The 22,442-nt window shown below is 39.1% G+C and overlaps 1 protein-coding gene and 1 non-coding gene across 2 annotated transcripts in view; both read right to left on the reverse strand.

Annotated features, from left to right (window-relative positions):
- CCDC186 (coiled-coil domain containing 186) overlaps window positions 1-20,926 on the reverse strand; it is a 53,155-nt gene extending 32,229 nt beyond the window's left edge. The window contains exons 1-4 of the mRNA XM_055352185.2: window positions 20,792-20,926; window positions 19,918-20,042; window positions 9,380-10,072; window positions 4,292-4,418 (exon numbers count right to left, since the gene is read on the reverse strand). Coding sequence (XP_055208160.1) covers window positions 4,292-4,418; window positions 9,380-10,011 — 759 coding nt within the window. The 5' untranslated portion in view covers window positions 10,012-10,072; window positions 19,918-20,042; window positions 20,792-20,926. The remainder of the gene's footprint in view (window positions 1-4,291; window positions 4,419-9,379; window positions 10,073-19,917; window positions 20,043-20,791) is intronic.
- On the reverse strand, window positions 20,857-20,969 carry MIR2110 (microRNA mir-2110). Its single transcript, NR_106463.1, has one exon. It is a non-coding gene; the product is annotated as a microRNA mir-2110 (primary transcript).
- Window positions 20,970-22,442: the final 1,473 nt, after the last annotated feature.

Consider the following 22,442-nt stretch of genomic DNA (forward strand, 5'->3'; position numbering starts at 1 on the left):
ATATTCTCCAACCATAATGGAATGAGACCTCAGTAACAGAAAGAAATATGGGAAATTCACAAATTTGTGAAAATTAAACCACATACTGCTAAAGAAACACAGAAGAAATTGCAAGGGAAATTAGAAAGTACTAGATGACTAATAAAAATGAAAACATAATATACCACAACTCAGGAGACACATCTAAAGGAATGCTTAGAGGAAAATTTATAACTACAAATACCTATATTATAAAAGAAGAAAGGGGGCCAGGCGGGGTGGCTCAAGCCTGTAATCTCAGCACTTTGGGAGGCAGAGGCAGGAGGATCACTTGAGGTCAGGAGTTCGAGACCAGCCTGGCCAACAGTGTGAAACCCCGTCTCTACCAAAAATACAAAAATTAGCTGGGCATGGTGGCAGGTGCCTGTAATCCCAGCTACTTGGGAGGCTGAGGCAGGAGAATCGCTTGAACTCAGGAGGTAGAAGTTGCAGTAAGCCAAGATCACGCCACTGCACTCCGGTCTGGGTGACAAGAGCGAAATGCTGTCTCAAAAAAAAAAAAAAAAAAAGACAGGGTATCAAATTAATAACCTAAACTTGCATCTTAAGACACCAGAAAAACAGCAAACTAAACCAAACACAAAGAGGAGGAAGAAAAAAATAAAAACTAGAATGGAAAAACAGAGACGAGGCCAGGTGAAGTGGCTCATGCCTGTAATCTCAGCACTTTGGGAGGCTGAGGCAGGTGGATCGCTTGAGCTCACAAGTTCGAGACCAGCCTGGGAAACATAGTGAAAACCCATCTCCACAAAAAAATACAAAAATTAGCTGGATGTGGTGATGCACACCTGTAGTAGCAGCTACTCGGGAGGTTGAGGTGGGAGGATCACTTGAGCCTCATAGGTAGAGGTTGCAGTGAACCGAGATCGCAACACCGCACTCCAGCCTGGGTGATACAGCCAGACCTTGTCTCAAAAAAAAAAAGAAAAAAAAAAAAGAAAGAAAAAGAAAAACAGAAACAAAACCAAAAATTGGCTCTCTGAAAAGATGAAGAAAACTGACAAACCTTTAGCTGGAATGACTGAAGAAAAAAGAAAGATGACTGAAATTACTAGAATCAAAACGAAAGAGGGACATTACTACTGACCTTATAGAAATAAAAATAATTGAATAAATAAATAGTATGAACAATTTAACTTAGAGACAAAATGAACAATTCCTAGAAAGACACAAACTACCAAAACTGTCTCAAGAAGAAACAGAAGATCTGAATAGACCTATAACAAGTAGAGACTGAATTAGAATAATAAAAAAGAACAACAACAACAAAAACCTACCCACAAAGAAAAATTCAGGCTCAGGTGGCTACACAGGTAAAATTCTTTAAAACAATTAAAGAAGAATACCAATTCTTCACAAATTTTTGCTCTTCCCCCAAAAAGTAACACTTCCCAACTCATTCTATTAATTCCTAGGTATACACCCAAGAGAAACGAAAGCATATGTACACATAAAAACTAGCACGTGAATGTTCACAGAGGCATTATTCATAATAGTCAAATGGCAGAAACAACCCATTTTCCCATGTCCATCAACTGATGAAGGGGTAAACAAAATATTAAAACATCAAATATCTATATAATGAACTACTATTCAATCATTAAAAACAATGAAGTACTGATACATGCTACAACTTGAATGAAACCTTAAAAACACTATGTTAAATAAAAGAAGCTAGATAAAAAGGGGTACCTATTATATAATTCCATTTATATGAAACGTCCAGAACAGGCAAATATGTAGAGACCGAAAGATTACTTGTTCCCTAGGGCAGGGTTGAGGGAGTACTGTTGGAGGGAAATGAGAAGTGACTACTAATGTGTGTTGCATTTCTTTTTGGGGTGATGACATGTTCTAAAATTGTGGTAAAGGTTGCACAAGTAAAAGCCACTGAATTGTACACTTAAAATAAGTGAACTGTGTGGAAAGTTAATTATATCTCAATAAACCTGTTGAAAAAGACCTAAATCTTATAGTACACATATACTAATTTTCCTTATTACAAAATTATCTAGAGCAACACTGAGCAATAGAAGTACAAGCCACATGTGGAATTTAAACTTTCTAGTAGTCACACTTTAAAAAGTAAAAAGAAGCTGGGCGCAGTGGCTCACGCCTGTAATCCCAGCACTTTGAGAGGCCAAGATGGGCAGATCACCTGAGGTCAGGAGTTCAAGACTGGCCTGGCTAACATGGTGAAACCCCGTCTCTACCAAAAATACAAAAACTAGCCAGGCTTGGTGGCGGGCCCCTGTAATCCCAGCTTCTCAGGAGGCTGAGGCAGAAGAATCGCTTGAACCCGGGAGGTAGTGGTTGCTATGAGCCGAGATCGCGCCATTGCACCCCAGCCTGGGCAACAAGAGCGAAACCCCATCTCAAAGATAAAATAAAATAAAATAAAAAATAAAAATTACAAACAAGTGAGTTTATTAAACCCAATATATCCAAATATTATCATTCTAATATTATCAATCCACATGAAAAAAATGAGCTGTTTTATTTTTATACTAACTCTTCTAAGTTACATGTGTATTTTACACTTACAGCACCCCTCAATTTAGACTAGCTACCTTTGAAGTGCTCAATAGCTATATGCAGCTGGTGGATGCCATATTAGATAGTGCAGATCTAGAAATAAAATAAAGAAGGAAAAGCTTTTCTCTTTAAAAACAACAACAACAACAAAAAAGGCCCACTAATAAGCTCATGAAAGGAAGGGCTCTGGTTCCATTGTACCTGTTCGGTCTGAAGTTTCTGGTCATTGAGTGACCTGACTACCGAAATATGGATTTAGCCTGTTAAGACTCCCTCACACTTTACCATTCTAACTCTGGTTTATATGTGGGGACCCTAGAGCACATAAAAATCAGGATTAAATACATACAATTTTACAAATACAGTCACCTTCCAATCATGCATCAAGTGAAAAATTGTTTTACTAATTGTTTACTGTTATTTTCATTATATAACTTTCTGTGAAAGATGAGACAAAATACTTTTAAGGCTAGAATGCTTCTAATCCTGTTCACAGAAGAAAAAGCACCTCAAAAATAAAGAGCAACTCAGCTTTGCTATTAGTCTGAATACTCACTTTGTTGATTCATGCATCAGAGGAGTTCATTTAAAAACTAGAAAGAGGCCAGGGGCAGTGGTTCATGCCTGTAATCCCAGAACTGGGAGGCCAGGGCAAGGCAAGTGGATCACCTGAGGTCAGGAGTTCAAGACCAGCCTAGCCAACATGGTGAAACCCTGTCTCTAATAAAAATACAAAAATTGGCTGGGTGTGGTTGGTGGCCGCCTATAATCCCAGGTACTCCGGAGGCTGAGGCAGAAGAATCACTTGAACCCAGGAGGCAAAGACTGCAGTGAGCTGAGATTGTGCCACTGAATTCCACCCTGGGTGACAAGAGCAACTCTGTCTCAAAGAAAAAATAAAAAATAAATTTAAAAAAAGAAGGAAAAGGCCAGGCTAGGAAAGCCAGTAAGCCAGATACAATCTAAAGTATGACAGCCAGCCTTCACAATATAGTTTTTAAAAATACTGAGAATGGAACCATACCAAAATACAAACTTAAAAACATCCTAATGCCAGACATAAACTTTTATATTTCTATTGCTTCCTCCCTGTTGGCAACAACAGTCTAGTTGACTGTCAACTCAAATCGTCTTTTTGCTTATTTTGAACATAACAGAATATGTTCTACTATATGCAGTACACGAGTCACATGCATAAGAATAAACTTACATAAAAGGAAATACATCAGGCTATGAGTCCTACTTTGTAAAAGAGAATGGTTTAAATGCCATGCAATTCTCTGCATTTAAAATATGATTTACCTTATAGAACTTCAACCTACATGCAAGTTTTCAGATTTTTTTTTTTTTTTTTTTTTTTTTGAGACAAGGTCTCTCTCTCTCACCCAGGCTGGAGTACAGTGGCACGATCTCGGCTCACTGCTGCCTCAATCTCCCCGGCTCCAGTGATCCACCCACCTCAGCCTCCTGAGTAGCTGAGATTACAGGTGCATGCTACCATATGCAGCAAATTTTCTATTTTTTTTTTTTTTTTTTGTAGAGACAGGGTTTCACCACGTTGCCCAGGCTGGTCTCAAACTCCTGGGCTCAAGTAATCCGCCCACCTTGGCCTCCCAAAGTGCTACGATTACAGGCATGAGCTGCCACAATCGGCTGCCAGGAATGTATTTATTTTATTAATTGAAGTATAGTCTTCGAAGATTTTTGTCTTTTTTACCTGTTTAATTGTGTTCATATGCTGCTTCTCAGTTTCTGTTCTTTTCTTTAGTTCTTCTCTTAAATTGTCTTTTTCTGAACAAATGTCTACGAAGAGCTCCTGATGCTTCTTATTTTCTTTAATTAACCTAAATATAAAAAGGGCAGTGTATGTAAAACATAATTTAAAATGTAGATAAAATAATATGTGGAATATAATTTCTTTACAGATCAGGGTACAGATATCTATAATTATTCATTATAATGTTAATAAATTAACATTCCTAAATAATCATTTTATAGTGAAACATAATACTTTGCAAAAGATTCTCTGGCCCATTAGGCTATTAACTTTTCCCTAGAAATATGAATATTTCAAATCAAAATAGAATCATATGAATGAAAAGCACACCCTTCCAAATTTATACCTTCGGGTATCTCAATTATGCACCAATCCTGTCAGCACTGGCACTCTTCAAATAAGTGGTTCTCAGCCACGGGCAATTTTGCCCTTCCAGGCATTTGTCTGAAGACATTTTTGGTTGTCCTAACAAGGATAGGGGCTGCTACTGGCATCTAGTGGATGGAGGCCAGGGATGCTGCTGAACATCCTACAATGCACAAGACAACTCCAACAACAACAAAGAATCTGGCCCCAATGGCAATACTGCTAAAGTTGAAAAGTCTTGCTTCAGATTTTAAAAATATTTTAATGATATTCTAATAGTTATAATGTACAGTCAATGTAAAACAGCAAAATAAAATCTAAGCAGAAATATCATCTTGAATTCCCCTAGAAAAACAGAAATAAAATCTCAAAAACTGCCTGCAAAGTGCTTAGAAATGTAAGATGCCTAAGAAAGCTAACAGCAAGTACTCTAGGACTAATAGCAATAGCTGTAACCTAACATTTATTGCACACTTGCTATTGGCTAAATTTAGCTTTTTTAATTTAAAAAAGTGTATTATTTCATTTAGTATTCAAAATAAGTCTATGAAATTATTACCATTACCATCACTTCTGTTTTACGAATTAAAAAAAAAAAACAACTAGTTAGGCATGATGGCTCATGCCAGGAGTCCCAGGAAAAGCACTTGATCCCAGGAGTTCCAGGCTGCAGTGAGCTCCACTGCACTCCTGCCTGGGCAACAGAGTAAGACCTTTGTCTCTAAAAATAAAATAAAAATATTAACAGCAAAACAAAACTGAAGCCTAAGACTTGTTCCAGGTCACACAGCTAGTAAGCAGTTGAACTTTCAATTTTGTTTGGGATCCAGGTATAATTCCAAAGCCCCAGGCCTTTCCACCTTCTACTTCGAAGATCACTCATTAACTCAACCAGTACTTACTCAGCATCTATTTTATGTGGGAAATATGTCAGCAAATAGTCCCTGCCCTCGTGGAACTTACATTCCAGGGGATAAAATAAAAATAGACCCTAGATATATAATAAAATGTCAGCTGGTGATTAAATCCTATTAAGAAAAATAAAGGAGAGCGAAAAGCCAGAGAGTGACTTGAACTGCTATTTTAGATAAGTAGTCTAGATAGGCCTCTCTGAGAAGGTGACAGCTGAGCCTAGGAATCAGTGAGGAAACAATCATACAAATGTTTGGAAAAAAGGCAAATATATGCATGTTTATTCAAGCCTTTTATGACACAGTGGTTTAACTTAGATCATTTATGTGAGGCATACTCAATTGCTACAGAAAACTACTTGAGACACAAGAGTCCTGCCTATAGTTCACAAGTGAACAACAAAGGGAGGGGGAAGTGAAAAGCAGTAAACACTCAATTTGTTACTTATGTGCCAAATGCATATTCTATATACAGACAACTGTTCTTAATTAAGAATTTTGGTCCCAGCACTTTGGGAGGTGGAGGCGGGTGGATCATGAGGTCAAGAGACCGAGACCACCCTGGCAAACATGGTGAAACCCCGTCTCTACTAAAAATACAAAAATTAGCTGGGTGTGGTAGGGCGTGCCTGTAGTCCCAGCTACTCAGGAGGCTGAGGCAGGAAAATCACTTGAACCTGGGAAGCGGAGGTGGCAGTGAGCCGAGATCCGCCACTGCACTCTAGCTCCGTGACAGAGCGAGACTCCGTCTCAAAAAAATAATAATAATAATAATTTTGGGCTAGGCACAGTGGTGCATGCCTGTAATCCTGGCACTTTGGGAGGCCAGTGTGGGTGGATAGCCTGAGCTCTGGAGTTCCAGACTAGCCTGGGCAACATCGTGAAACCCCATCTCTAAAACAAAAAAACCACGGAAGTATTAGCTGAGCCTAGTGGTGCGCACCTGTTGTCCAAGCTGCTTGGGATGCTGAGGTGGGAGGACAACTTGAGCACAGGAGGCTGACGCTGCAGTGAGCTGAGATCACGCCCACTACACTCCAGCTTGGGAGAGAGAGCAAGACCCTATCTCAAAAAAATAAAATAAAATAAAATAAAATAAAGAATTTTTGGGCCAGGCGCAGTGGCTCACGCCTGTAATCCCAGAACTTTGGGAGGCTGAGGCAGGTAGATCACTTGAGGTCAGGAGTTCAAGACCAGCCTGGCCAACATGGCAAAACCCTGTCTCTACTAAAAATACAAAAATTAGCCGGGTGTAGTGGTAGGCACCTGTAGTCCCAGCTACTTGGGAGCCTGAAGTAGGAGAATTGCTTGAATCCAGGAGGCAGAGGTTGCAGTGAGCTGAGGTCGCGCCACTGCACTCCAGCCTGTGTGACACAGCACAACTCCACCTCAAAAAAAAAAAAATTTTGGTTGGAACCTTAGACAGTAATATTGATGTGTTCAAAAATCAAAGAACAGAAATAAAGAGAAGAATGGTGCTTGCCAGGGCACAGGGGGTGAGGGAAAAGGGGAGATACTGGCCAAAGCCTACAGACTTTTCAGTTATAAAATGAGTAAGTTCTGGGGATCTAATATACTCCATGGTGATAACAGTTAATAATATCATATTGTACACTTGAAATTTGTTTAGACAGTAGATCTTAAATGTTCTCACCACACACACACAAAGGTAACTGTGATGTGACCGATGTAACTAACTTGATTGTGGTAATCATTTCATGATGTATATCAAATCATCACATTGTACTCTTTAAATATATACAATTTTATCAGTTATATTTCAATAAAGCTGGGGAAAAAATGAGGGAATGTATAAACAAAGATTTGGAAATAGATGCATTCATTAAAATTTCAAAGAAAGTAAAAGGAAGTTTTCTTCATAGAAAATTAGACGAAGAAAAAAGTTAAGAAAAAGATCTAGTTGTTTTAGAGTTAACCTGACTCACAAAGTATTTTATTTGGAATTAAAAACATCATGTGTATAACCAAAGATTAACTTTGATTTAAAATAACATCTGACATTTGTGTAATGTCCTAATGTCCACAAACAGTTCCATCACGTAAGTATTGTCACTCTAAGGTGAAAAATCTTTCACTCAAAGAGGTTGACTTGGCGAAGACAACAGTGCTGGCAAATGTCAATGGGTATCTTCCAAATACCAGACATCAGAATTATGATTATTCTACTCAACCGTTCTGTCACTGTTCTGACAGGATGAAGCAAAAAAGAGAAACCAATTTTCTACTCTATTCCTAATATTTTTAGGTAAATTTAACAATTTGTAACTGGTTCATTTCTAATAACCGTATTTGAAAAAGCTCTAAAGCGCCACTAACAAAGCTCAGATTTTAACTTTGCATTTGTTAGCATGTGGCCTTGAACAAGTTACTTTTTCTCTCTCTGTGCTTCAGGTAACTCATCTGTACAATGGGGATAACAGCATATGTCACAGAGAGTTCTTGTGAAGAATCCATGAACTAATATATGTAATATACCAGGCACCTAATTATCAGCATATACATGTTTCCTGCTATTATTATTAAATGTATAACATCTTATAATTTATAAGGGAGGTATGAAAATGGTAAGAGTCTAGATCTGAGTAAAGTGGGAAGAGGCATCAGAGATAATCTCAAGAGGAAGGTCTAAAAGAATAGGTACAGGCTACAGGAAAATGAGAAAGTTACCCTATAAAATGCAAGAATAGCAGCAGCACTGATGGTTCAAGTACAAAAGCATACAGTTTATTCACATAATATAGTATTACAGTAAGGATATGAATAGCAATAGCAGGCATTTGTTTGGGGGTAATATTAAGAAGGGCCTTGGAGTCTTGAAGAGATACTTGCAAACCCAAGTTCACAGTAGCATTATTAACAACAGCCAAAAAGCAGAAGGAACCCAGATCTCCATTAATGGATGAATAAACAAAATGTGGTATATACATACAATGCAATATTATTGAGCCTTAAAAAGAAATGAAATTCTGACATGTTACAACATGGATAAATGAGGACATTAGGCTAAATTAAATAAGCCAGTCATGAAATGAAAAGTATATGATTTCACCTACGTGAGGTATCATGAGTAGTCAAACTCAGCAACAGAAAGTAGAATGGTGGTTGCCAGGGACTGAGGGCAAGTGGAAATAGTGTTGTTTAACGAATACAGTGTTTCAGATTTGCAAAGTGAAAAAGTTCTGCAGATTGGTTGTCCAACAGTGTGAATATATAATAACACTACTGAAACGTACACATAAAAATGGTTAAGATGGTAAACTTTAAACTATCATGAAAACAGAACTTCACATATCCAAAACTATATTATTATTTACTGAACGATAATCAATTATTCTGTTCTCTAAATTTTAATGTTTTAAACCAATGAATTTAGAATGCAGATTTTAAGAAAAAGTTTTGGAATTTTATGACTTGTTATTTCCTTTTGAGTTTCTCTTAGTTTTGACAATATACTTCTACATTCTTTCAAAAGTGAAAAACTTGAGTTGTCTATAAAAATTTCTAGCACGTTAATACATTTACACTATTTAACATATTGAACTTAGATATCTGAAAAACTCGACATTTGCTCACACATTCAGTAACTATACATTTATTGTTCAACTACTATGTGCATGATTCTAATGTGCAAGTAAAAATGAACAAAATGATATTTTCCTTTAAAGAATTTTATCTCGAATCCCTGTGCCTGTGAGGGAAAAAAAATAACCTAAAGGTATAAAAAACTTACTTTTTTATGATATGTTCCTGCTGCAAATATTTATCTTGCACACACTTTTCAAACAGAACTAATGCATGTTCTCCCTTATTCATTCCATTTGGTACTCGATGTTCTGCAAACTCCGTAGATAAGAGCTCAGATTCTATTTCTTCCAACAAATCCTCTGATGCTGAAACGCTCTTTATTTTTGAAATAAATTTCTTGGTGCAGTCTGTATCATAGGGGCTTTCTGAATAAGTCTTTTCATTAGCTGATTCTGGAAATGTAGATGACCTTAATTCCACCAATATTTGTGTTACTTTCTGTTCTGTTTCATTTGTTTTTGAAATTTGTTTAGCAAAATTTCCACTAGGAAAATCAGCTATTTGTTCAGAATTTTCTGAGCCTATGTCTGTTTTGGCACAAGAATCCTCACCTCCACCATGATCTGGAATATAATTTTCCTGGGCTTCAATTCGATTATTATGCTCATTAGGTTGACATAAAGTTTTATCAGTGTTTAATGAGAATAGTTTGGACTCATTTTCTAATTTGCTGCTTTCATTGCCAGAAAACAAGTCGCATGAGTCTTCCTTTAATTCAGGTGTTTTCCCAACATTTTTATCAGAGGAAGTAGAGGCTATGTGGTCTGTCTCTGACATGCTGACTGGCACCAATTCACTTTGTAATTCTTCAAATCTGCTCCTGATCTTCGTTTTACATCTAAGAAATTGAAACATCAAAATTAAAAACCACTTTAAACCAAAACCCCATACAAACTTGCACACACTCTGTGATGTGGAATAACTAACACCACAAATTTTATCACTAACAATTCCTTTAAAAGCCTGTCCTTGAGAAAAAAGAAAAAGGACTAGGACAGCTAACCCAAGCTGGCTAGCTACAAGCGGTAGGGCCACTGCAAAGTCTGTCTTTCCTCCTTCATTTCAGTCAAACAACTTCATTAATTAATTTCAGTTGTAGTCTGGCATTCTCCAGTCATCCCCATAAGATGTTAGGTAAGGAGTAACGCTAGCAACTAGACGAGTGCCAAAGAATGCTTAGAATTCCTCCAGCTCTGTAAAGAAAAAAAGACTACCTCGTAAATCTGTAAGAAAATACTGGAGAAATAATACACCAATAAAAGCACCAGAAATCACAAACCAAGATAACAAAACAACGCACATTAAAGAAGATAAAAATTTACTAAGAAGGAAACCTAAATAACAAGACACAACTATCTATAGCCCAGAGATCTAGATTTGAGCCATAATGAAGTCAGGGTGTAAAGAATCCCTGGTAGAAATTAGTTTTTCATCCAGGCAGGAATCCAGGAAGTACCATGGTGATTTTCAAACATTCTCATCAGGAAAAAAACAATGTCCAGTACAAATAAAATGGAGCCCATATGCACTGCCTAGGTCAATAAAAGCAACTTTAATAAATTAATTTGACCAAGTTAGAATATATGTGTGTGTGTGTGTGTGTGTGTGTGTGTGTATATATATATATATATATATTTTTTTTTTTTTTTTTTTTGGGGATAGAGTCTCACTGTTGTTGCCCGGGCTGGAGTGCAGTGGTGAGATCTCGGCTCACTGCAACCTCTGCCTCCCAGGTTCCAGCAATTCTCCTGCCTCAGCCTCCCGAGTAGCTGAGATTACAGGTGCCCATCACTACACCTGGCTAATTTTTTGTATTTTTAAGAAGAGATAGGGTTTCACCAGGTTGGCCAGGCTGGTCTCAAACTCCTGACCTCAGGTGATCCACCTGCCTTGGCCTCCCAAAGTGCTGGGATTACAGGGGTGAGCCACCGCACCCGGCATAGGACAGATTTTTATATTGTTTACGGAGGTTACTATTCTAGCCATTTTATGACAATTAGTCATCTTCAAATATTATCCCACAAGACATAATTATAAAATATTTCCACAATCTTGATAAAAAAAATTGTTGACTTCTTTTGTCAGGTATCAACAAAGCATGTACAAGATAATGAGTTACTGAAACCATGTGAGGTTAGATTAAAAAGAGGACAGATCATAGTTTTGACAGAAATAACAGAGCAATAATTCCAGATGAGAGATATACTAATGGAAAATAGCTCTAGTTTATACATGAGATATAAACTAATGGAAAACTAATGGAGAGATATACTAAATTTTTAAATAACAAAACATGCATGGTTACATCAGGCTGGGATAAAGGTGGTTATCAGAGGATGATGAAAAGAGAGAGAGAAGACTGGTCAGGTAGATTCCATAGAAGGCTAAGCAGGAGTGAATTTTGTTAAGAACAAATCATAGTAAATCACAGTGACTTGTAGACTTAATTACAGTGCAGAGTTTCTAGCACATAGTGGGTTCTCAAATACTTGTTTAATTAAAGCCTGTAAGCACAGAAATGGTAACACTAGTATTTGAGAAACATTATTCTAGGAATGTCGAAAATGGGAGGAATAAGTGTAAGAAAGGAAAAGCAGACCAGCTTGTTTGCTAAATATGCTAATTTCTAGACTGCCCTCTGGGGCATCAACTAAGACAGCCATTGGCCTAAATACTCTACCTCTCTGTATAAATATGTTTCCAAACAACCAAATTATCATTATTTTGCTGCAGATATTTTATAACCAAGCCAAAGCACACACTAGTATTAAAGGCTTGGTTTAGACAATACAAAGAAATGGAGTAAATAAAAGACCTCGTAAGTACTCTGTATTCCAAAATCTAGGACAAAATAAAATAATTCTCAAACAGAGGCACTGCCACCTACATTACCTCACCCAAAGTAACTCACTTTAAGATATAACTTGTGGGCTGGGCATGGTGGCTCATGCCTGTAATCCCAGCACTTTAGGAGGCCAAGGAGGGCAGATCACAAGGTCAGGAGTTCAAGACCAACCTGGCCAAGACGACAAAACCCTGTCTCTACTAAAAATACAAAATTAGCTGGGCGTGGTGGCAGCCGCCTGAAATCCCAGCTACTCGGGGAGCTGAGGCAGAGAACTGCTTGAACCCGGAAGGCAGAGGTTGCAGTGAGCCAAGATTGCGCCACTGCACTCCAGCCTGGGCGACGGAGCGAGACTCTGTCTCAAAAAAAAATTAGCCGGGCATTATGGTGGGTGCCTGTAATCCCAGCTACTCAGGAGGCTGAGACAGGAGAATCGCTTGAACCCAGGAGGCGGAGGTTGTAGTGGGCCGAGATCGTGCCACTGCACTCCAGCCTGGGCAACAGAGTGAGACACCTCGTCTCAAAAAAAAAAAAAAAAAAAAGTAAGGAGAGGGAGCACATCTTTGAGTCAAATTACACCTCTTCATGCCAAGCAGCTGGGAACAGCTTCAACTTTTCTTCAGAGAAAACAATGAGTTTGTGACTTCATTTTTTTTTTTTTTTAATGGCTAGAACCTGTCTTAATTTCTGGAATAAGTTTTTTGTAGTAACCAAAAGTGGCGGCAAAGTTACATCGGACCAAGAGATTCTTAAAGGACTGCATTTCAGAGGAAAGTACAGAGGTTAGGAGTGTTTTACACTGTATGACTGGAGACCCAGTAAGGAAAAAATAAAACCATTTCACGTTTATACCCCAGATTTCAGATTCCTCAGTAAACCAGTTGTACTACTTTTCCATTCTTATCTCTCAACACATTCCTGAAATCCTGGCACTTCATTATACTTTACTAGCCCAACCAGTCTAACTCAAAGATTCCCCCAACTTGCGTATTAACATTTCAATGGCTTTGTTCTCAACTAGAATGTTCTTCCCTTAGGTCTATCTAAAGTCTATGTTTAAAGGACTAATTCTAATGTCACATCTTCCTCCAAATTTTCTCTCATCACAAGTACAAAAATAGTCTCTCAGGGTAAATTTAAAAACACTGCATTTACACTCATCAAGCACATAGAGCCTTTCTTGTGACCTTTTTGAAGAGGCAGCATTTAGCCTTTTAAGTGATCTTTGTACTTGCACGAAGATGGAACCTCCCTCTGAACTGAATCAAACTCTTAAGTCTCATGCAATATGACAGTAATAATAAATCTAACAAACATATTCTCTACTACATTTACACGCATTTTTGCAAATGCTCTTCAGTGGTTATACAAATGAAGGTGGGGTCAACTGGGTTTACACAGTGATCTAGGGAGCAAACAGCATTCAGTGGATGGAAAACAGGTTGTAAGATGACAATGTGGAAGACGGTATAGAACAACAAAAACGTGTCATCCTGCTGGATATTCATCTAGATTTAAAAAGCTGTTTATTTGGTTACCTAAGCTTAGAATGTTTTACATATCCTCCTCCTGTAAATTAAGGAAGACTCAGATTAACCTCAAAAGGCAAGTACTTTCTGTAACTTCTGTCAGCAATATGCTCATGACTTTAAGAAAAATCATGTAAATTGGCATGTGATAACTACTTAGCTTGCAAGCTGGTTTTTTTTTTTTTTTTTTTTTTTTTAAAGATGGAGTCTCGCTCTGTTGCCAGGCTGGAGTGCAATGGCGCAATCTCGGCTCACTGCAACCGCCGACTCCCTGGTTCAAGCTATTCTCCTGCCTCAGCCTCCCAAGTAGCTGGGATTATAGGCACGAGCCACCATGCCCAGCTAATTTTTGTATTTTCAGTATACACGGGGTTTCACCATGTTGGCCAGGATGGTCTCAATCTCTGGACCTCGTGATCCACCCGCCTCGGCCTCCCAAAGTGCTTGCACACCTTCTGATGATGTTCAAATGAATACTGTTTGGCAGCCAAAGGAAAAGGAGGGGATTAACAATGGTCTATGTGTATATACGTAACAAAGCCATCACCATAAATAGCTGCACAAGAGTGGTAGCAGATGGGGAGAAAAAGCAATGAACTTGATTATGTCCACAATTAACCAGAAGAAAAACAGTAAGCTGAGTCCTCATGTAGGCCTCCAGTTGACAATACTGATACAGGCCAATTTGGTTGCTGTCCAAGCTTTTTTGGGGGAGAGAGATATGGGGTAAAAGGGGAGCCGTCATCGAGGCTACTAAGGATAGAATGGCAAGTAGTAGACTAAAGGGGAAGGATGTAAAACAAGACATTAGTTGGCAAGATTATTTTAATTTAAGAAGTGCTGATACACTGGGGGTGCAGCGTGTAATCCCAACACTTTGGAAGGCTGATGTGGAAGGATTGATTGCGCCCAGGAGTTTGAGACCAGCCTGGGCAACATAACAAGACCTAATCTCCATAGGAAAAAAAAAAAAAAAATTGTTAAAGTTAGCTGGGCATGGTGGCATGCACCTGTAGTCCCAGCTACTCAGAAAGCTGAGGTGGGAGGATCACTTGAGTCCAGGAGTTCAAAGCTGCAATGAGCTATGATGGCACCACTGCACTCCAGTCTGAGCAAGAGTGAGACTCGGTCTCTAAGAAAAAGAAATGCTTGTACAAAGCAAATTTACACTCATATATATATATAGTAATTACAATTGTAGATTATAATACCTTTTAGCAACTCTTACTCATTAAGAGAAGTACTATATTTAATACAGTACAGTCACAAAATTCCTTTTAACTCAAATACTTTTTCTCCCTTAGAGTTGTTTCTGTTTCTGACACAGTACTACAGGACCAATTCACACTTCGAAATCATTTCAGTGGGTGAGAACTGGTTTCGCTCTTACTGGAGCTCATCAGCTGTAGGCAACTGGTCAAGAAACAATTTTTTACTTGCCTTAAAGTCAACCATTACCCACTCTGGAACTTATTTTTTAATGAAAGAACTCACATTTCTACAAAATTATTTCCGTACAAGAGCCACATAAATGAAAACACTGTCTTCTGGTTCCATTTCCTGTTTTTCTAATTAGCAGTATAAACAACAAAAAATTTAGGTTTGATAAACTGCAAATATTGCCCCTATATGTAACATCACTATTGTAAAATCTAAGATTGGTTCGAGGTATTTTTCAGACCCTGCATTTTGATGGACCAACTGATGCCTGCCACCTGGACCACTAAACTGGCTCAACTGGTCTTGTGACTTGGCACAAGAAGACAGCTTCAACCCCTTATGAGTCATCCCCGACCCAACCAATCAGCATTCCCCATTCCCTAGCCCCCTGCCCACCAAATTATCCTTAAAAAACCCTAGTCTCCTAATTTTCAGGGAGATTGGTTTGAGTAACTTCTTACTACTACTTGGCTGGCTCTGCATTTCTTAAAACTTTCTCTATTGCAATACTGCTATCTCAGTAAACTGCCTCTATCTGTGCAGCAGGCAAGAACCTGTCAGGCGATTACAAACTCACAGATATTCAGTAACAGGTTATCAAACAAACTAGTCTCATGCAAAGGTACTAAGAAATACATTTCCAAACTAGATGTTCATTTTTACCAAATACATATTGAGCATCTATTAATATGTGCAGGCACTATTCTAGGTGTTGGGAACATGGCAGTGAATAAAACAGAAATCCTCATTTTATTCTTCATGTTTTACTGCCAATAAACACTACAGTATTATGAATTCTACAGTATTTAATGTTACAGTATTTTAACTTTAAGGTTTGCCAGGGCTCCATCAGAAGCTAAGTAAGAAATGCATAAGTGTTTTAAGTCTATTAAGAGAAATTTGGCTTCATTCACAGACTATAAATTTTTAAATTATAAACTGTAGTACCATTCTTTTTTTTTTTTTTTTTTTTTCTTAAAAATGGAGTCTCACTCTGTCACCCAGGCTGGAATGCAGTGGTGCCATCTTGGCTCACTGCAACCTCTGCCTCCTGGGTTCCAGCGATTCTCCCGCTCAGCCTCCCAAGTAGCTGGGATTACAGGGGTGTGCCATCACACCCAGCTAATTTTTGTATTTTTAGTAAAGATGGGGTTTCACCATGTTGGCCAGGCTCTCTCGAACTCCTGACCTCAAGCGATCCACCAGCCTCAGCCTCCCAAAGTGCTGGGATTACAGGCATGAGCCCCTGCGCCCAGCCCATACCATTCTTAAATAATACCAGTTGTACACTTCTCAAGTAATATCCATTAAGCAAACTGAACTTGAGACCACTCCTGTTCTTCAATATAATGGTTTATTGTCCTTTGTAGGAAAAGTACCTACATCAAAAGAGTTTTTATTCTCCAAAAACATCTTGAAAGCAGCATAAACAAAAGAATAACATCTTTCTGACTAGTTCTATCAAGATTTTGATATTGTAATTAATGTCAGAAGTAAAATCAAATCAAAAACGCATCCACACAGTTCAATGTAACCTGCTCACGACCCCCAAATAACTGACTTTTGATAAATAATTAACTTTAAAAGATACTTTCTGGATAAAGCTAGCTACCTACTTATTTATTTATGTGTAGAAACAGGGTCTCATTCTGTCATTCAGGCTGGAATGCAGTGGCTCAATCATAGGTCACTGCAGCTTCAAACTTCTGGGCTCAAGCAATCATCCCACTTAAGCCTCCCAAGTAGATAAGACTACAGGTGCATGCCACCATACCCAGATAATATTTTTAACTTAGCTTTTTAAAAACAGAATTATAGGATGGAAAAGAACTTGTGTACGAAACATGAAAATGTTGTTTCACGTGATGAAAATACCTGACACTTAAGTTTCATACAAGGTGAATTTATGCAGATCAAATTCTGCTTTTAAAAGATAAAAACCGAGAGGGCTATTTCAAAAAAAAACTGTAAATAAGTTCTACAAAAAGAAATAATTTTTAAAGTAGTCACATCCTATTAAGCTTTTGGGTAAAAGCTAACTTTTTATTATTAGAGACAGGGTCTTTTTCTGTCACCCAGGTTGGAGTGCAGTCAGAGGTCACTTGCAGCCTCAAATTCCTGGGCTCAACTGATCCTCCCACCTCAGCCTCCTAAGAAGCTGGGACTACAGGTACATGCCGCCAAACCCAGCTAATTTTTAAAAATGTTTTGTAGAGATGGAGTCTTGCTATGTTGCCCAGGGTGATCTCAAACTACTGGCATCAAGCAATCTTCTCACCTCAACCCCTAAAAGTGCTGTGATTACAGATGTGAGCCACCATGGTTGGCACAAATTTAACTGTAATATACTGAGTTTAAGTGAAACAGCATTAGAATAAAAAAGTTTCCTTTAGTTCACCAGTTTGAAAAGTTTGTTTTATGAGACCAAGGTTATTTATCCTTGTGGGGGTATGTTTAGCTTTACAATCCAGACTCAGGGCAAGAACTTTATGATATGTGCATTATATCACACACACACACACACACACACACACACACACAAAGATGTTTAAAAAAAAAGACTTGAGCAGTAGATGCGGCAAGACCCCCACCCTCCACCAACTCCCAAATAGTACCAAATCCTGTGATAGGATAACAGGACAAAGAGAAATTATGGTCCATCAAAATTCCATGAAAAAGAGGGTCAGTGGCCACATCATAGTTCACATTATCAAGTTACACCATATATGTCATATCAGCTCGGTAATTTTACATGTCTCCTATAAATACTTTAAAATACTAAAGCAGAAAGTTATCAGAAATAACTTTCTACTAATATAGAAATCTAATTTGAAGATTGCACTTGCACTTTAATGAGTCTAAGAAAACATGAAAAGTATTATCAGCTAATTTTCCTCCAAATCTGAAAACGAATAAAGTAGGTAAAAAAAAAATCTGACCTATAGTTCCTTTTTCAAAAAGGAAGGCTCTCAGGCCTTCCTTTACAGGTGGCTCACACCTGTAATCCCAGCACTTTGGGAGGCCAAGATGGGAGGATCAAATGAAGCCAGGAATTAAGAGACCAGCCTGGGAAACATAGCAAGACCTGGTCTATAAAAAATAATAATATATATTTTTTAATTAAAAAGATTAGCATGGTGGCCTGTGCCTGTTGTCCTAGCTACTCAGGAGGCTAAGGCAGGAGGATTGCTTGAGCCCAGGAGTTCAAGGCTACAGTGAATTATGATCATACCACTATACTCCAGCCTGGGTGACAGATTAAGATCTTGTCTCAAAAAACTAAACAAAATGAAGCCTAGTATCTTTAAAAAAATTTTTTTTTCAAGTTATAAGCCTGCATTACATTAAAAAGTTTGGGTTAATGTTTAAATTTTGAAGACACCTTTGGCCAGAGTTGGTTAATTTGGTATGCTCTACTTTATTAAAAACATGAACTGATAGTCTACTGTGGGATTATGTAGTAAGTGCGGTAGACACTACATAGTCTACATAATCCTACAACTATCAGTTCAAGTGTCTTAATGATAGACAAATGTTAATAAGAAATACACTCACAATCCAATCAAAACTATGCTGGTGCTGATTTCCACTTTGTGTCTACTGTCCCTTCATCTCAGTATTTTTCCTTTTTCTTACTTTTTAGCCCAAATACAGTTTTTAAATCTCAGTAGCTAAGAAAGTTCAAAGCAGTTTGAAACAATAGATTAAATTATCTATGATCTCACTGCTGCCCCTAAAATAAATACTAAGTATAACATTTGCAATACTGTAAACTCAGTGATATGTTTATGAGAAATTGAAAAACCAGCTTTAGTTATTTTAAGGTAGAGATAAAAGAAAAACCTAAGTTTTACTAAAAGAAAAAAAATTTCAGGGTAAGGATTCTTACTTTAACACGAAACTGTTGCATGAATTTGAGAAACTAGTGCAGATTACTAGTCCTTCTTCAAAGGGAAAGATTATTTTCTAAATCTCCAAATAAAGCTGCTTTGTGCTTCAACCTACTGTCTCTTCCTGGAGTCGGTATACTGCAATGCTTTTATCTTCACTCCGTGATGTCAGCATAAAGCTGCAAATAGATGTTTCTAAACTGAACATACTAAGCAATCATCATCAGCTATGCTGTCACTGCATAGCATTAAAGGACAACTCTTTAGTTTATGGGTGAAAGAACTAAAAGGTTAGAGTGGTCACTGTGATACACACCAGCCAACCCTTTCCATTAGCAATAAATATGACTCAAAAGCCAATGACACACTATGGAATCTCCACTGTTTAAAGAAACCTTAAGTTTATATGCAGTTATTCTGAATTTAACAGGGCCTTTAAAAAACAAACACAATTCATGCATTTCCAGAGAGAATCTTCAGTAATCATACGTTTGCCTATTATGCTGTAAAAAGTTTTAATTCTTAATACTGCAAGATTCGTGATCTAATATCTTCACTGCATTAAAAATAACATGAAAAGACCAGAAATAAAAGAGAAAAATGAACCTGGCCAATCATTACTGTTTTTTATTTGTGAAATGTTGGATAAAGAATTGAAGTTACACAGGGAACAGTGTACATGACACACAGAGATAGTTCAGTTTCACTATCAATCTCTCTTGAACCTGAATCCTTCCCACGAGATGAACACTCGGTAAATATTAAGGTGTACTTGATAGTTGGGAAAGCCACACCCACAACTAGCATACCTAAATAGATAATAGCAGATTAATTTCTTCTGAATGACTACCAGCACACCTCTTGAAACCCTGATTTACTGCACACCTTAGAAGACAACACCCGGCCTATCGTTTTGGAAGAAACAAAAAACTGGGCATCAAAGGAACATGACACACATGCAGAGAAAACGGCCAAGTACCTGGGACTGTACTGCGTATTTTTACTATATTCTCTCTTCTGATTCCCACAGGTAACAAGATTATCAAGTGAAAGAAGTAGGATTCTAATCCAGATGTTCTGACTCGAAATCCAGGACTTTTTCCTCTAAACAAAATCAAGATGGGAACATTAGCTGAAGTTGTTAAACTGTTAACAGCTAAGCAATAATCACACCTGCACTGTTTCCCAAGATTGCTACTTAGGGACACGTGGAAGGGTTTTTGTTTTGTTTTTGCCATTTTTCATTACTGATGGAGACATAAATCTGAAACCCCTTCCTTACCAACCAAGGTTTATGAAATGCCTTGACGTCCTTGAAAGACAACATAAAGAACAGTATCCACCACTCCAAAGAATCATTTCTAAGGAACTTAGAATCACAGTAATGGAAGTGTTTGGAAGAGGGTAACAAGTCTTCACAACAGTAAATATAAAACACCCACATATAGTCAACTTGAGACGAAAAACGAAATAGGCGATTGAGTCTAGGAAAGATTCTCGAGCAGGTAGGGCTTGGCTGCAGTTCACTCGCAGCCCAGGCAATGGGCTCGAATTCAGACGTTCTCGAGGCACAGCCCCCACGACCCCCGCTGACCCCTCTTTGCCACCTCCAAGGTCCCGGAACCGAAGGAGGAAGGCAGGGAGAGGAAAGGGCTTGAAACCCGTTCCCCAGCCCTCCCCTTCCTCCGCGCCCTGAAAGGAGCCAGGCGGGGAGCCCGCTCGACCTCGACCTCCACCTCGCACTCGCCCTCGCCCCCGCCCCGGAACATGCAGGAAGGAGCGGAAGGTTGGCAGCCCCACCGCACAGCCACCGCGACTCTCCGGTGTGCCCCGAGTACCCATCAGACACTTACCCCACTTATCCAAGCCTCAGGCCACGCCCTAACAAGGCTGCTGGAGCTCTGGCTCAGGGGCCAACTTTTCCATAGCGGGGTCCAACCAGCCAAGAGTGGGAGGAAAAGACCGCGGTGAGAAACACAGCCGACGCCTCACTCAGCGGCCGCTTCCCCAAACCCCTGCGGAGCTGACACATCAACAAAGATGGCGGCGACACTGAAGCCGGCCCTGTTACAGCTGAGGGGGCGGGGGCTCCCTGGAGGAACCAATCAGCGCAGCGCGGACGGGGTGACGCAGCACACCTTGAGGTCCTGGGTAACCTGTCTGCAGTGGGCTGGGCTGGCGGAGCTCACCTCCCACCTCTCGGCCCAGGAGGCCCACCTTGCGGCCCTGGAGGCCCCGCCCCGCACTCCGCCTGGCTGGGCACCCACGCCTCCGCGACCTGGAGAGCCGGGTCTCCTGCCCTTTGGTCGGGTTCTTCCTTTTAAGCTCCTCCGGACCCACGCAGCCTGTTTCTTTCTGCAGGACGCTCTTGTTGGCTATTACTCCTCCTCACCCTTTGGCCTGCATGAGTCAGGGACATAAAGCAATAAAAGAGAATTTGAAATTGTGGCTTCCCGGCTCTCATGAGGAAACCTTGCACCTTACGTGGGCGGAGTCGGCTGGAGCAGGCTACGATGGGGGAGACCTCTGGGGGTTCCATAACAGCGCGTTCGTGTCTTCAGCGTGGCGCTGCTGCCATTGTTTAATAATAAACTGTCGGTGCCTTAGTCTCTGGCTTCAAGCTGAGCGCACTGATGGTAGGAAGTGTCCTCTCCCCGCTGAGTAACCTGGCACGCAGCATGGCAACAAAAAGTGTATTGGGTACAGTTGCCTCGCCCGGCCCAGAGAAGGAAGGTCAGCAGTTCAGTCTCTGGAGGTTTCGCAAACCTCCTCAGTCCGGGGAAACGATGTTCTTTGGTTTAGGTCTTACACATATCTCATGAATGAAAATAGCTGATGCAGACGATTCTGCAATGTAAGAATTTGTAAAGCAAAACTTACTACTGTTCTGTTAAGCGTCTTCGATACTGTTGGCAAAACACACACACGGAGGTGTAATGGCACCTCACTCCTCCTTAAATGAAGGTACTACACTGAAGCACATTTTGCAGTTAAAGTGTCTTGTCATAGAAAATAAATGATTTGACTTTAAAACAATAAATCGACCAAGCCTTCCTAGGGAGACATTAATCCAAGGGGAAAAAACTGAAGAAACCTTAAGCTGTTTTCGGTACTCGTCAGTAATAACATAGGTATTACTATTTCTGAATATTTCTGAATTTATAATTAGTGTAAAGTATATAAATATATATTTGTGAACCAAGTTTTTCACCATAAGAGAAAAGAAATACAAAAATAAACCAAAGACATTATATTAAAATTCTGCAATCCTATATTTGAATTTACAAATATCAGAATTAACTCATGGTACATTTTTTTCATGAAAAAAAAAAAAGGTGTGTCCACTGAAAACTCCTAGAACAGTGACCAACCCATTGCACACTCCTATTCCCCAGACTGTGATCTCTAAAGAGCATTGCCCAAAAAAAGTTACCTTGGCTTCTCTTGGAGGTTAAGTGCTGATTCCCAGTAGGGGCAAGAAATATGCAAGATAGCCTAGGACAT

Source organism: Gorilla gorilla, chromosome 8, assembly GCF_029281585.2.
Source record: "Gorilla gorilla gorilla isolate KB3781 chromosome 8, NHGRI_mGorGor1-v2.1_pri, whole genome shotgun sequence".
Classification (NCBI taxonomy): domain Eukaryota; kingdom Metazoa; phylum Chordata; class Mammalia; order Primates; family Hominidae; genus Gorilla; species Gorilla gorilla.